This window comes from Lissotriton vulgaris, chromosome 2_1, assembly GCF_964263255.1.
Source record: "Lissotriton vulgaris chromosome 2_1, aLisVul1.2, whole genome shotgun sequence".
Classification (NCBI taxonomy): domain Eukaryota; kingdom Metazoa; phylum Chordata; class Amphibia; order Caudata; family Salamandridae; genus Lissotriton; species Lissotriton vulgaris.
In genome coordinates, this window is record NC_141687.1 from 870,793,013 (window position 1) to 870,809,890 (window position 16,878).

Here is a 16,878-nt window from a genome sequence, read left to right on the forward strand (position 1 = left end):
ATATAAAATTAACCTAATTCCTCCTTTACCTGGCGGTCCCTCTTTCCATATGCCATGCTCTGGACACTCTTGCATTTTGTTGTTTGGGACTACTGGACTGACCTATCCTCACTTTTTGTGCTCTTGATTGCTTCGAGGCCGGCCCATGTGGTTGTGGGCCCGTAACTGTATTTTTCTGATGCACAATAAAGGTTTAAAAAATTAAAAAAAAAAAAAAAAAGAGGAGGTCTTTGCAGGCACTTTAAACAATACACGGCAGGAATTTTTCTTTTGGCAACCCTGCTTTATATTTATTTTCAAGAAATGCATTCTCACACTACAGCAGTAAATGTAAAATACAAATGTAAGGAATAGACAGAGTGGGGGCCCAGAGGGTACTGGAACCAGAAAAAAAACTATGCCTCTGTAACCAGTTTACAAAGGTATGTAAAAATGCAAATGGTTTTTAAAGACCTGTGAAAAACTCGGGCATGCTGGAGATAAGACTGCAGACACTGCCCAGCCAAGCCCACAGCAGCTCGAGCTGCACTGCAGCAGCCCGGGCTGAGACACACGACCGGGGAGGCGGGGGCTGAAGCCCTTGTAGTCCTATGGGCCTGGGCAGGAGTGTGACTGAGAATGCGCGACCCCCTTTGTATCACTCCACGGCCCCCCTGGGGGTCGCGTCCCACAGTTTGAAGACCCCTCTTCTAAAATGTTGTCATGTATGCTAAAATCAAAATGAATGTGTCCTTGTGTAATGTAACTCATGCTTACGTAAGTCACTCCTAAACCTTGGGTCAAGTCTGTGCCATATTAAACTGCACAAAACACAACGTAATTAACTGTTTTGCACACTTCTGTCATTGGGCTGAATTTGGGCTACATTTGGGTGTTATTTGTGATTTTGTTTTCGGCTCTTTTATTCTCCGGTGGCCATCTTGGGAGACTTATTTGTTATGAAGCTCCCTAATTTTATCATTTACTGCAGTATCCTCAGTAGAAAATGCTTTCAGTTTTCTACTTTGATTCGATCAAGCTGGTGTTCATATGTCCCACATTTTTGGCATAAATTCAGAATGTTAGCACTCTAGTTGCTCATTAGAACACTGTAGTAAAACTGTTGATCACCGGGGAGTTAACTGGAAGTTTGCTTCTGGTGTTCAATGTGCAAGTAACAGTTTGCATGTGTTGAAAGTGCATGTTTCAGTCTGTATGTTTCAGCCTGCATGTCAGAATGTTTTAATGAAATAGAAGAGGAAGATATTAGAGAACTCACTTAAAATGTGTCCTAATTTTTCTTTCTACCGCACTAACTATAATTTCTATGACAAACTGAACCCCCTAATTTTGTTCCTTTCCAAATTGTTATGTTATGTTATGTTAAACGTAGGTTTGTATAGCGCACGGCTACTCGATCAGAGTGTCCCGGCGCTTTTACAGATCAGTAGTGAGGTCTGAACACAACATGACGTCCTAGAGACCGAAAAGCCACGTCTTGAGATCCTTTCTGAAAATTAAGGGGCTCATTATGATCGCGGACGGACTTGAGTCCGTCCGCGACCATCAAGGAGGAGGGAACCTCCGCATGGCCTGCGGAGTTCCCTCCTGTCCAAGTAGGATGTGACCGCCACCCTGGCGGTCACATACTCTATTTTTAACATTGTGGCGGGCGCGGCTTCAAGCTGCACCTGCCGCAATGTTAAAAATGCATACATTGCATTTGTATGCAGAAAGTGGCAGGCACAGCGCGGTGCCTGCTGATTACTGGATACAAATGCAGGGGGGTACCATAGGTACCCCCCATGTGCACCCCCCATCACCCCATTCACCCAGGGGACCCGCAACGGGCCCCCGCAGTGAAGCTCTGTATGCTTTTCCACGGCAGAAAACCCGCCGTGGAAAAGCGTTTCTTTTTGGGCATCCTAATATGGCTGGCGGTGTCTGAGACACCGCCACCATATTAGGGCTTTTCCGCAGCTGTTGTAAGCCAACCACGGCGGAAAAGCTGCGGACGGAAACCCGGACCCACCAGCCATCCTAATGTGGTGGTGAGTCTTTGGTGGGTCCGCTGCGGTTTTTCCGTATCCTCCGGGCCGGCGGTGGCTTTCGCCGGCCGGGAGGATGCTGAAAACTGCTATCCTAATCTGCCCCTAAATGTTTTAAGCTTTACCAGTTTGATTGAATCAAAATGGCTGAAGGTGTGCCATACTTTTGTCATAAGTAACACCATTAGCGCTCCAGTTGTTCTTTAGAACTCCGAGAGGCTGCAGTAGAACACAAGGAAATCACATGTCAAACTTCATTTTCATATGGCTGAGAAAGATAGTGTGTATTTACAGAATATATGCTCTCATTTTAGCTTCTGGAGCACTTTCCATAACCTCTATGGGGAAATGATGAGAAAACAGTTTTCTCTCAAACGTGAGTCTTGAAATCCCTGCAGAAGGCTTTTCAACATGGTAAAATTACCTTAGATCACACCATAATTCTTAAAATGTGTATGGTAACAAATGATTTATATTGTAACTCAAATCTGTTATCACCCTTCATACGTTTTCCTTTTTGTGACGCTCAAAACCTGCCATTCACTACAATGCACTTCAATAGTATGCTATCATTTACATTGGTCCCAAGATGGCTGCCAACACTTCCTGGTTGAAGTGTTGGCAGACAATCAAATTTCAGTAGGATTTTGGGCTGCCAGATATCAATATATTTAAACCAAAGTATCTATGAAACTCCTGACTGGATATACACCAAATCACAAAAAGCGTGCTTTCCGAACCAACATCTAGCTTTCGGCCAAATTTGGTGTAATTCCATTCAGGCTGTAGTCGTGTTAAAAAAAATTAAAACCATCCATAGACATAACATTGGGAAAACGAGTTTTGGAACCCCCCCTTTTGGCTCAACCCCTGCTTGGCAATTCACCCCTAAATTTCCAACACAGCCCTGAACCAAAAAAGGGACTTTGTGTGAAAAGTTCTTCAAGATTCGGCATGCGGCGCCAATGTTATTGGCGAAACAAAACACGCTTTTGCTATGGAAACTTTAGTCCTAACTATAACACTATAACTTTCTCCCTCTACATATTTTGAAAGGTGTGCACCTCCATCATATATTTTCGCATATAATCAAAATTACAAGTGACACATCTGGCAATTGGTCTGTGTTTTCTGCAGAGAGACCAAGGGTTGGATGAACCTGTATTTCCGACCCCTTTTTGATCCACTGACAGGTACTGTGAGGAATTCACACTGCATTCTGCCTCAACGCCACAGCTCCCCATTGTGGCCCATCCACAACCTGAACTTATACAGCTGCATAGGAGCAACTATTTTCACACTACAGATGAGCAAAAAGTTGCATGAAAAAAAACTAAAGAATACACCTTCCTGGAAAAAGCAAATACTCATAGGGAAAGCACGAATAAATAAAACGTGAAATGTGAAACAGAAACACATTGCTGTTTCTAGGCTGAGTTGGAAGTGTCTGCTTCTGCTGACTGCAGCTGTGGCCAGTGGTGGGGTAGCAGGTGGGGCCAGGACATTTACAGGTGGGGCACCGGTACCAGCAGCACCCTTTCCCCCTCCAGCGCATCCACTTCTGGTAACCCTAAAGCCCGCCTCAGTCTGCTATAGGCTCACCTTCACTGTTGCATTTATATTCCTGAGATGTTTAATCTTAATGTATTTTACTGCCTCCCTCAACATCCCCAGACTATGTAAACATAGGTCCTTCTATCTCTGTTCATTGGTTGTTCCACATTAGATAGTATTACATCTATTGTTTTCTCACTTGTGACCTTGCTTCCTGAACTGGGCACACTATTGCAGGTAACCCGCAACCAATGAGGACACAATGTTATAGCATCACCCTTTTTGTCGTCTAATTACCTCTCTTCCATGCACTCCACAATGCCTTGTCACACTGTTTTAACATTCTGAGGTCACCAGAGAAGACCATGTGAAGAACCTTCTTATATGTGATGGCTGCCAATGGCTGTTCTCAACATACCGCTAGCTAGAGTTTCTTCAGACCAATTGTCTTCTAGTACACTGGGCAGGAAAGCCTGGCCCCACATGCGATAGAGCTGCTGGAAACACATTGATTCCCTGGCAATAGAGTATTGCCACAGAAAAGTCTACCCTTCGCTTTGAACGGACTGTAAAGGTGTAATAAAGCCAGTGCTTTAAATGGGCCGGTACTGCCCAGTACGGAGTACCGTCAATTTTTTATTTTGAGAGGGAGTACCAGCACTTCTCAAGACAAATGCAATACTTTTATTTGGAGAGTACCGGACCTTCTCAGAAACAAGCAGGTACTCAGGTACAGAGTACCTGCACTTCTATTTTTCCATGAAAAGCACTGCAGAAAACCCTTTAGTTGGGCCGGGCTCCTCACGTGATGAGCCCATACTATGGTAAAACGTAGGATGTAAGGACGTTTGAGCCAGGTGTAGAAGCCACATTGCTATGTGGGGTAAATTCTCAACCATCATGCAAAACTAGTTCTAATTCAGAAACAACACCGTTTTACTAAGACAGCCCACCTACAGGTTAGTGGCAGAAAAAAAGCCACTCCAGAAAACGCCTACTTAGGATCAGCAGTACCGGTGCAACACTTTGCTCAAGCAAACACCGACTAAAGGCACCAAACAAATGTAGTAAAATACAGATAAAAATCAGGATTACAGTAGGACCAAAATGAGAAAACCTGGATCAGTCACTGAAAAGACATAGATTTTCAAAGTAACAGCATCATTTCACAGTTCAGTGCACATGATAGGTGCATGCAGGCAGGAGCAATTCACAGCTTTCAAACTTCACAGAGTTACCTCTGGATACCAGTTCTCCTCTGAGTGAGGGGGAGTGAGCCTTGCTAATCACTTCCAAGTGCTATCGAGTATCTTCCCATGGACCAGTGAAAACTGGTCCGTTTCACAAACGGTGTCTTCTTGTGTGCCTTTTATGTCCCTGGGGGGGATCACTGAAATAATATCGAGGGACAAAATATCGACTTGCAAAAATATCGTGGACAAAATATCGACAGTCAAAATATCGAGTTTGTATCTACAAACAGGTAAGTACAAAAATATCGAGTACAAAATATCGTTTACAATAATATAGTTGTAAAAAATATCGACTTTATTAAAAACAGTGTTAAATTAAATTAATATTAAAATTTAATTTCTAAAATATACTTAAAAATACTTAAATTAACTTATAATAATTAAATAATAAATGAAATTAATAAAAATAATTTTTTACAATCTTATTTGTTAAAATATATATATATAGTAACATACTATAATTAAATAAGATACTATTATATTACCGTACGATACCAGAAGTGTAAAAAATACTATTCCCACTCCAAAGAGTGCAAGCGTAGGGAAAGCATTGGATAGCGTTGGGGTTAAAATTACTATTCCAACTCCAGTGGGTGCAACAGTAGGGAAAGCGTTGGATAGCGTAGGGGTTAAAATTAATATTCCCACTCCAGTGGGTGCAACAGTAGGGAAAGTGTTGGATAGCGTAGGGGTTAAAATTACTATTCCCACTCCAGTGGGTGCAACAGTAGGGAAAGCGTTGGATAGCGTAGGGGTTAAAATTACTATTCCAACTCCAGTGGATGCAACAGTAGGGAAAGCGTTGGATAGCGTAGGGGTTAAAATTACTATTCCCACTCCAGTGGGTGCAACAGTAGGGAAAGTGTTGGATAGCGTAGGGGTTAAAATTACTATTCCCACTCCAGTGGGTGCAACAGTAGGGAAATCGTTGGATAGCGTAGTGGTTAAAATTACTATTCCAACTCCAGTGGGTGCAACAGTAGGGAAAGCGTTGGATAGCGTAGGGGTTAAAATTACTATTCCCACTCCAGTGGGTGCAACAGTAGGGAAAGTGTTGGATAGCGTAGGGGTTAAAATTACTATTCCCACTCCAGTGGGTGCAACAGTAGGGAAAGCGTTGGATAGCGTAGGGGTTCAAATTACTATTCCAACTCCGGTGGGTGCAACAGTAGGGAAAGCGTTGGATAGCGTAGGGGTTAAAATTACTATTCCCACTCCAGTGGGTGCAACAGTAGGGAAAGTGTTGGATAGCGTAGGGGTTAAAATTACTATTCCCACTCCAGTGGGTGCAACAGTAGGGAAAGCGTTGGAAAGCGTAGTTGTAATAATTAAATTTGTAAAAATCACATATTAACAAATTAATCAATTAATATAAAATAATTAACAATTACTATTTAATTAATTAACACGTATAAATTAATTATCAAATATTTACTAATTACTATCAATAAATATATTAACATATTTAATTATTATTAATTAAATTACTTCCCACCCTATTCCCCTATAATCACACAACCCGCTACTGCATTAAATTAGTAGAATTTACATATTTACCAATTAATCAATTATTATTAATTAATTTGCAATTACTATTCAATTAATTAACACATATAAATTAATTTACAATTAATTTTAAATTAATATCAATTAATTAATTTACATATTTAATTAATTATAATTAAATTACTTCCCACCCTATTCCCCTATAAACCCACAACCCGCTACAGAATTACATTACGCAATTATTATTAAAACAAAATTCATTTAATAAAATTATTTATAACATTAATACACACTTTTCACACATATTACATAAAAATACACTATAAAATATAATATATTGTTAAAAATTCGATATTTTTGCTATCTATATTTTACACAGTCGATATTACTTCACTTACCTTAAAAACGATATTTTTGTAGTCGATATTCTGTCCAGTCGATATTATGTCCAGTCGATATTTTGGAGTCGATATTTTGTCTGTGCACCCCCTGGGGGCTTCACTGAGATCAGCCCTCTTCGATTCTCTTTTAAAAACACATGGTTCTTGGTTGGGGTGGCCACCAACCTTCCCCACTGCTCCAGTTGTCTCTCCTCCAGCATCCTGCACCACATGCATTTGTGGTCTGGCTGTCCTCCTGACTTGTCCAGACCTCCAGTTGTGCTCCGTCTCTTGGGAACGCTCAGAAGTCTGGGCTCCATTAGCCATGTAACATACACAACCTCCAGCTGCTTCCATGTGGTTAAAGCCTGTGCCAAGCAAGTCACGAAGCCCTTGCCTTGCAAGTCATGAAGGCTGTCAGTGCAAACCCAGAGCTTTAATCTCAAACACCATCAGATATACAGGTCTACTGGGGATATCAATCCTCTGATCTTCCATCTCCAGTCTATCCCTAGTTTTCTGCTTTTTTCTCACTTGTGGCTAAACCTCTCTGCAGTGATTGGCCAGTTAGAACTCTTCAAAATATCACATCTTTGAATGGTAAAAAGTGAGATGCCCCCAGCAAGAACATTTACACTCATTCCCTCCGTTGCCAACCCCTGCTGCTTGGTTTCATCACATTTGAACCCAGCCTGCACTGTACATCATGTCTCTTAGCAGGAGCCTTTGAAGAATACAGAGCTGAGCTGGCCCAGCCTCCTCCTGCAAATTATCTTTCTGTTTTGCCTCTGTCAGATCCAGCTCGGGTGGCCATGGAGCAATCAGGGGCTACTGGGCTACAGATGTGGAGACTGGGGGTATTTGCCTCTGATGATGTGTGGTCCTTTCTTCTACGAATCTGCATACTGGGCCTAGGCAACTCCTTCAGCCTTTGAATTTCAGTGGGAGTGATGGAGAGCCCTCACATGCTTCTCAGGGTTGTTAAACTGGGATTACACGTCTTGTCAGTAGTCTTTCTTCAGTGGTGCAGACTGCTCAGGCACGCTTGTGACAAGCGCCACAGTCTGCAATGGCAGCATCCATTTGGGAACACTTGGATGACTGCCATGGACTGCGACAGCAGGTCTCTACTGGATGATCCACTGGGGCACACTTTGGCATTGCTGCAGGTCATCGGCTTCACTGGTGATGGCCGTCTCTGAGCCAGGAGCACACCAGGTATTCTTTCAGGGGTCTTTGTTAGACAGACCCACAGTACAGGGATCAGCTGCTCTTGCCTACACTAGCAGTGAGCTCCTCCGATAGGGCTGGCTCATTCCTTCCATCTTCTTCCAAGGAAGATTCTCCAGGGAAAGGGTTTCCTCCAGAAGAGACTCCAGGTAATATTCACCCACCTCTGGGAAGCCGGCTGACACCAGCTTAGTTGCTCAGTAGTCTTCTGGGTGCTCTGCAGAGCAGTGAAAGAATGAGGACAACAACTTCCACTTTTATACGGGTCCAGCAGACAGAGGATGTTTATTCTGTTACTACACTTTTAGAACCAGTCTAGGTCGGTTCCCTTTTCAAGTGTCCTTCTCAGGCTGTCTTTCAGTCTAACGTATTGTCTAGAGTGATGCGCCTCATGACAGGTTGTCCCTAGGTTGGATCACCCTCAAGAAAGGCACAAAGAGGTGTTCGTCTGCACCTGACTATCAACAGCCACACCTGACAGTAATCAGGAAGAGAGACAACAGGCTGACATTTTCTAAAGGACCCTTCATACTCTGACCAACAAGGACTGCAGTACCACCCTTCACCTCCACCATCTTCCACATTGCAGTACTGGAACTCACATGCCTCCATCACTCTGGTTCACTCAGACACACACTAAACATGTAACATGTAGATCACACACATGCATCCCTGCATGCCTCCTTCACTCTGTTTCACTCAGACACACACTAAACATGTAACATGTAGAACACACACATGCATCCCTGCATGCCTCCTTCACTCTGGTTCACTAAGACACACACTAAACATGTAACACGTAGATCACACACATGCATCCCTGCATGCCTCCTTCACTCTGGTTCACTCTAGACACATACTAAATGTGTAACACGTAGATCACCGACATGCATTCCTGCATGCCTCCTTCACTCTGGTTCACTCAGACACACACTAAACATGTAACATGTAGATCACACACATGCATCCCTGCATGCCTCCTTCACTCTGGTTCACTCAAGACACATACTAAACGTGTAACACGTAGATCACCCACATGCATACCTGCATGCCTCCTTCACTCTGGTTCACTCAGACACACACTAAACATGTAACACGTAGATCACACACATGCATCCCTGCATGCCTCCTTCACTCTGGTTCACTCAAGACACATACTAAACGTGTAACACGTAGATCACCCACATGCATACCTGCATGCCTTCTTCACTCTGGTTCACTCAAGGCACATACTAAGCGTGTAACACGTAGATCACAGCATGCATACATACACACAGGCACTTGGATGTTAGTGCAAGAATTCGCAGATCTTTATACGAGCTGACTTGTAGATCATCACTTCTGTGACGTATATAAAAGGATTGGTTAATAGAGCCCAGTATGCCTCCATGACTGCTCTACATGCTTGACCCTGTGACAGGAACTGCCAAAGGGTGTATGGTCTTAGTAATTATGCATGATTCCCACCCAGTTGCACCACGTTGACGCCAGAAAGTAGGAAGCAAGTCATTGGGAAGGAGATGTGGCCTAATAGCTAGCACTATCACCTTTGAACATGGGAGCCACTGGAACCCGGGCCTCATCTCAACATCCTGGGATTCTGGGAAAATTACTTTATCTCCCTGTGCCTCAAAACATAATAAAAATGTGTAAATGTGTCTTGTTCTATTGTAAAGAGGCCCTCAGACTATGTTTGTGCCATACGAAAACTTTTGAAAAAATCCCACAAAAAAATAAATAGAAATCTAATTAACCAAGGCAATAATGTCATTTAATCACTAGAAGGTTTGACACAACCATATAGTACCCTCCTTTGCAATAACAGCTGAGGTACGAACTGCAAAGCCATCAAATAGGCATGAAAATATGTAATTTTCAATTTATTTTGATCATGTTCATCTACTTGTCATTGTAAAGCAATACATGTTTGCGGTAATATCTAAGCATTCCTTCAAAACAAGAATGTACACATTCAATAAAGCCTACGTGCAATAAAGCACAAAATAATGCAAAAATGATTTTAAGAAACCTGGCATAGCTGATTCCCTTTATATTTAGAACTCAGCAGGTTAATACTAATGATGACATATCATGTGCAATGCATTTATTTGTGATACGTTATGGGGAGGGCGCCATGGACATGAGTACAGTTTTACATATAGTCAGAGGTTTTGATTCAATTTAACCCGGTTCGAGTCTCGGTAATGTCGCTAAACCTCCTGTGATTCTGGGTAAATCACTTAATATCCCCGTGCCTTACAAAACGAATGTGTGTCCTTGTGGAACGTAACTGGTGCTATGTAAAGCGCTCTGATACCCGGTTCAGTTCGGGTCTAGTTCGCGCTATATAAAACTCTGCAAAAACAAAAAAAGCAGCCTCCTTTCTGTGAGTGCTGTCCAAACACTACTAAGTCACAAAGAGAAATATGAAAAGAGCATCTTGAAATAATTGTAACCACAGGAAATCACAAGTATATTATTATCCTGAAATTAGGGGATAGTTTTCCAGTGAAATGACTCAAAAAGACAAGATTTTAAAACTAAGAGAGTTGCCACATTAAAAAAGTTAGTTGGCACATTGAACAGAGGCTCCTTCTCCAATGAGTAAACATATGTTCAATCTATAATGTGGCACTGCTCTGGTAACAAAGATTTGTAAAATAAAAGATGCCTTGTGTGTCTCTGACCCCTTGCAGCATTCTATGGATATGGGAAGTACTCCATCCTCAGGTCTATAATAAACATACACTTTATATACAGCGCTGGACACTGGGGTGCGCTCTTTACCCCTTCTCTTCACACCCTGCCTTCTCCCTCAGCCAAGCCAGACCAGGATAAACAATGTGAAAGGTCCTGGGCTCTCGGCTTCCAGAAACCCTTGTAACCAGGTGTCTGGGCTCATCCTTCCCCACTGTGGCTCCACATGGCAGAGATGGGCGGGCCGCTGGAGGCTGGAGGCAGGCTGCAGGGCCAGATGCCTGGCTGTGGCTCAGCTCAAGTCCTCTCTGACTTTCAGACCCGAAATGAGCCGAGTTTTCATGTGGTTTCTGCCTGCCACACACACTCTACCCACATGCACAAAGAATTAAAGACAAGCATACATTTTGATATAAACCATGAGTGACAAGTGGCTGAATTGTGCAATGTGGAACCAGAAAGCCTCAATCAATCCTGGCTTCCCCTGAAGGACTAAATTGTGTGATTCAACGCAAATATTTTACTATGCCTCCTTATTCTTCGTTATTGCACATGAGAATGTCTTGAATGAGGTGAGTTCGGGTTGTGTGCTATCCAAAAACAACTGCTGTGTTTGATTCAATAGACAAAAGGTTGTTCTATGTATATCAAGATAGGGGATTTAGAGGGGTTGCAAAAATATTTTTTAATTCATGTTAAAAAAAAATTAATTTTAATAAACGTCTTTCAATGCAGTGATATAATCTGCTATATCAAGGCGAAGTGCTTCCACATGTTAAAGAAATATGCTTTTTTTTTATTTGAAGAGACTTAATCATATTTTTACACAATGGTTTTTGCACGATTTACATGCCAAACATTAGCATGGCTCAGCTCGTGCACTGGACATGATAACTTACCCAGAGCGTTGGTTCGGATCTGGATCAGCTAGCCTTGTTAATTTGTTGACTTGACCACCTCTACCTCACACTTCCCTTCAGTGTGTGAGCTCCTCACAGTGCCCACTGTGACTCCTTGCAGTACTCTCCAATGTGAGCTCCCATGTGAGCAGTGCTTAATTTGAGCTGGTGGTTTCTGGTGTTCAGCACTGGCACTTAATTGCTATCACCCGCCATTTAATAGTCTGCCACAAGGTGGTGCTGTCTGGCTAATTTAGGGATGACCACGACAACAGTTAATTATTATTCCTTCAATATACATTAATAAAAATGACTATTACTGGCTACCCAATTCATTCTTATAGCTTTGGGGGCCTGACATAGTCTGGATCATCACACTTGTAGGAGTGTGACCATTAGTAGTTGTGTTGTTACTATCATTGGCAGCATAGCAGGGGCAATATGTGGTGCAAAATTCAGTGACTGCCTGACGCGAGCTCTGGCACTTATTTTTTACAAATGAATCACTGCTTGTGAGGCTAACACACTGACTCACTGAAGAGAGCAGCTCACTCTGCTCACCAATGAGGCCCTATCTCACCATGTGTCACTGCGGATTTCTCATAATACTCACCAGTTCGAGCAGCTGGCACTAGTCACCCGTGTGGGCTACTTTCACTGTCACGTGTAAAGAGCTTTAAATCGTTCTCAATCACTGCCCAGTGGAACTGCTTGTAAGTGCAAGGACTTATCACTGGCGTCTGTTCAAGTTTCTCACTACTGAGTATCCTCATGTGATATCTTCAGATTGTAGAGACATTTTAATTGGTTAGGCTTTATAAATAAGGTGCAGCAACGCAACGTGTTGATTAATTAGTCTGCGTGCTGCCTTAAACTGGGGAATAACGGAGAATCTTTGGCGTGTGTTGTTGGTTGTAATGTGCAGATTGTAGACCAGCCCAACATTTCAAGCTCCTAATACAGCGCATCAAAGCAAGCGCCTCACACTGCCCTTACTGCCCACCGCTGCAAGCTCGCACATTTCTCACACTACCCCATTCTGTACTGCTGTACTGCCGCTGTGCAAACAGCCTGATTCATCATTCTCCCGTTTTGCGAGCCCCTAATAGTGATTCATAGCGAATCGCTATTAAGGACTCGCAAAACGGGATTCATGTAGAAATTGCATAAAGAAATGCGATTCCTACATAATCCTTATTTGCGATTAGCAAATTGCTAATCGCAAATAAGGAAAAACTCGCCATGCATTTCTATGGGCCAAAAGGCCCATAGGAATGAATGGGGAGTATTCCTTATTTGCGATTAGCAATTAGCTAATCGCAAATAAGATAGCGATTTGAAGGGTGCCAGGGGTGTCCAAAGGACACCCTGTAGCACCCCTCAAATGAAATTTTACACAGGTGTTGCACACACACATGTCCAAAGGACATGTGTGTGTGTAACATGCAACTCAGAAAAATGCATTTAAAAGCATTTTTCTGAGTTTTCGCAAATTACCACTAGGTCTGACCTTGCGGTAAATTGCGGCCAGAAATTGCGAATTCGCAAAACAAAATTGGATGATGAATTGCATTTAAGGAATCTCAAATAGAGATTCCTTAAATGTAATTCCTCGCAAAATTGCGAGATCGCAATTAGCGATTTTTGCATTTGGGATGATGAATCCCAAATGCAAAAATCGCACTCGCAAAGGGCCAGATTCTCAGAATCTGGCCCTTTGCGAGCGGATTTCGGCTTCATGAATAAGGCTGAAAGTCCTCACAGGGCTCTTAGCGGGCAACTGCCCACACCCCCAGGGCCAGAATGAAACTCCCACTGCACTGGCGTGATAGCTGGTTACAGTGGACGAGGTGCACTTCCGGGACGAACAGGTGGACCACGGGCTCAATTTGACCCCCTCTGGAGATGCCACTACACACGTGTGTAGGTATATCAGGAGATTCAGCACTTAGCCCCTTAACCCGTTAAGCGCTGCGAACGTTCAGCGGACGTCGAGTGCACTACCTCGCCAGTGCTGCGCACATCCGCTGAACGTTCCGATTCCGTTAGCGCAATGGAACGTCCGCACTGGGGCGGAATTTGCGGCGCGCTTAACGGGTTAATTGCGCTTGATATTCTTTGCGAAGGGATTTGAAACAATGCCAAATCAAGCTATTTAAGTACATCAGGCTTTCTACCCAAATCTGGTCCACCTTGGCCCGCGCCTTGCGTGCGTTGCCTGTGGACGGAGCAAAAGGGGTTGGGGTTGGGGTTGGGGTTGGGCGCAACGAGGGTTGTCAGTCCAAACGGTCAACTACTTAATATATATAGCCCATTGCATTTTAACGTTTAATTTAACGTGTTACTTTAGTCGAACATTATAACGTATTTGGACTGCACGAGTCCTCTTTGGTTGGATTGATGGGGAATCATGCATGTTAAAACACTTTCGAGTGTCTAAACAAACGTGATAAAGCGGTCAAGTATTTGTATTAAATATGTTATTTAATGAGCAACAATAACAAAAGGTAAAGAATTAATTATCTAAGCGTTCTTTCTTTTTTAAACTATCGAATTATCCTCGTCTGCTTCATAAAAATCGCCTCACGTCGCTCTCCAGTTATTTTTTTCCACACTGCTACTGGTGCAAGCTTCTCACACAGCTCTCTGGTAAGATCCGCTCGGGGCTCACTACTGCCAGCTTCTCAAACTACTCCCCTGGGCAACATGTATGACAGCTGGCGACCCGGAACAGGACCTCTTTAGCACTATTGGCGCCCTGTGTGACAATGTTTGATGCCCCCCCCCCACACACTGACCACCGCTGCTACAGATTCCCTCACTACCACCATTTAACAGTGCCCCTCAAGTCTCCATATCCAGTCTCTCAAATTCATTTAGTTTTGTAGCGCCACTCATACCAGTGTGAGCCTCCGAGCACTTTACACCACACACACATTTAACAGAGACAATCACACTTGTAAATCAGTGTATAGAAAATGTTACATAAAACAGAGGATTTCAAGATGTAGGAGTCACATGTCATCCATACTGGTAGGCAGTATAGTTTGAGACCTTGGTCTGGCAAAGCACAATTCAGAATTTAAAACATAACACTAATTGTTAGGGGGGTTCTTTAATAATAATAATTAATTTCTACCCAAACGAACTGTTTTTGCAAGATTAGGTTAAGGAAAGACCAGACAAAAAACATGCAGGTGTAATATACCCCTTGCAGTTTGCATGCAGCTCTTTGATCACTACAGTTAATAGCTCATTGTTCCAGATTAGGATTTTAATTTATAAACAGCAAGTAACAAAAACATCTCTCTGACAAAAGCAGTAACCCATAGACCGATTAACAATATATGCACTTTGTGATCTGCATGGCACACATTCTTAGCAGCAGGCACATTAACCTTCTGAGCTACTTACCAGGAGTCAAACTTCCACTAAACAAAACTCCATCTCTCTCCAGGAAGAACATTAATCAACAGAGTTATCTTGACATTTTTATTGATATCTGGAAATATCTGGAGGCAAGGAACACAGCAGAAGGTGCTTTTCAAGCCATAATATATATGCAAACAGGGCGCCCCCGCGGCAAGTCAAAGCCCGGTGCGGTGGCACCGTTCGCACTGCCCTAGACCCTAATCCGGACTGTTAATCATACCCTCGAACTTCACGAACAGAGGTGGCGGGGGGATTGTGCGGAGAGACGGAGGACGAGAGAAGGGGGTGAAGGCGGTGTTGGGTTGGCCGGGAGCAGTTATTGTGCGAGGGTTAGTTCGAGGTCGTTGCCCAGAGCTGCAGGGGCATGAGAGCAATGTAGTCAGGATTACAAGGATGCAATGGGAACCTAAGGGCTGATTCCAGGTGGGAAACTCACCTTGATAGAGTAGACGAGCGCCACGAAGCCCAAGCAGCAGACGTTGCAGAACATGGCGTTGAAGAAGGACCAGAGGACATAGTCTCGCTGACTGGGCACCAAGTATGCAGCACTGCCTTGAACTTGGTGGGAGGGTGGAGGGATGTAGACCACCGCAGGGGGCGCATTCACTGTGTAAGGAGTCGACATCTCCGGGATAGGACGAGTGCTGTCTCACAGGGATGGAAGAGCAGATTTGCGTTCTCTGCATAGTGCCACTTTTATACCCAACAGAATAATAGTGATGGTTGGGCAAGAGAGGAAGAGCCAGTGTGGCAACACTTACACAGCCACAGTGAGGGTGAGCGAGGGCAGGGGAGACAATGAGAGACAAAAGCACACTACCAGCAAGATCACACCCATGTACAGAAACTTCACCCCACAACCGTTCCCCTTGAATCTCACCAGAAGTCTCCCGGTGACAAACGAAGAAGGCAGAGTAACCTCATGTGACACCATCAGCACAGAGGAAACCACAGCAACCACGTAGACTGTAGCGGTGGTGGTGAAGTAATCAGGAGACTTCAAATATGATTAATAGTATGTTTATTCCTGGAAATGCAGGAACCCACGCCCTGCATTTCCTGCCTCCAAGGAATCCAAGCTGCAACTGACTGCTGTGGCTGGGTGCCATAGAGAAGGAATGATGATTGTGAGCTAAAACACATATCAACATATACAAATATAAACACAGTGCGAGACAGCGAATGTACCAAGAAAGTAATACCTGAAATGTAAACAAGGAAGAAGGACTAGGCTTATCACTACATCATCACCGCCCTTATAAACAAAAAGAAAAACAGCATAAGTTTCAGTGCACATAAAAATCTCTGTACTTCACAGCCACGGGAACATTGAGAGAAGTTCCAATATTCCAGACAGGGCAGTTGCATCAGTACCCTCAGAAGACCTGAGATCAAAACTTTCTCCCGAATTACCTGTCAATGTTGGCTCAGTGAGATCTGATTCTGTCACCTCAGGAGTGCTAGACAAGACAGAGGAAGAAAATTGAGTAGCACTTGAAGAAGAGATGTTTCCCTCTAATGCAAACCGATAATTTCTTTGACCTCCTTTTTCACCAACAAGACTGTTGTGTATGCGAATTTTACAAGCTTGCTCAGGTGTTAACCTCTCACATTAAACAAGACTGGCCCTCTTGAAACTTTGATAATTTTTACAGGTCCAGAGAGAATTGATAGCCACTTTTTTACTCTGGTGGGACGTTTGGTCAAAACCCAATCAGTAACCTTGAAATCAATACCTTTTACATCATACATTTTGTCAAGTAAATTTTATGAGCTGACTGGACTGCAGCCACCTTTTCCTTGACCATCTCATAGGTTTTACATTGGCAATCTTTCTCTTTTGAAATAAGGTACTTGACCCAATCAGGAAAAAACTGAGATCTGGGTTTTCTTTTTCTGA

General features: G+C 43.3%; 1 protein-coding gene across 1 annotated transcript in view; it reads right to left on the minus strand.

Moving 5' to 3' along the window:
* Positions 1-15,868, minus strand: part of LOC147731335 (dispanin subfamily A member 2b-like) — a 49,608-nt gene extending 33,740 nt beyond the window's left edge. The window contains exon 1 of the mRNA XM_086956387.1: positions 15,415-15,868. Coding sequence (XP_086812513.1) covers positions 15,415-15,603 — 189 coding nt within the window. The 5' untranslated portion in view covers positions 15,604-15,868. The remainder of the gene's footprint in view (positions 1-15,414) is intronic.
* Between the last annotated feature and the right edge of the window lie 1,010 nt (positions 15,869-16,878).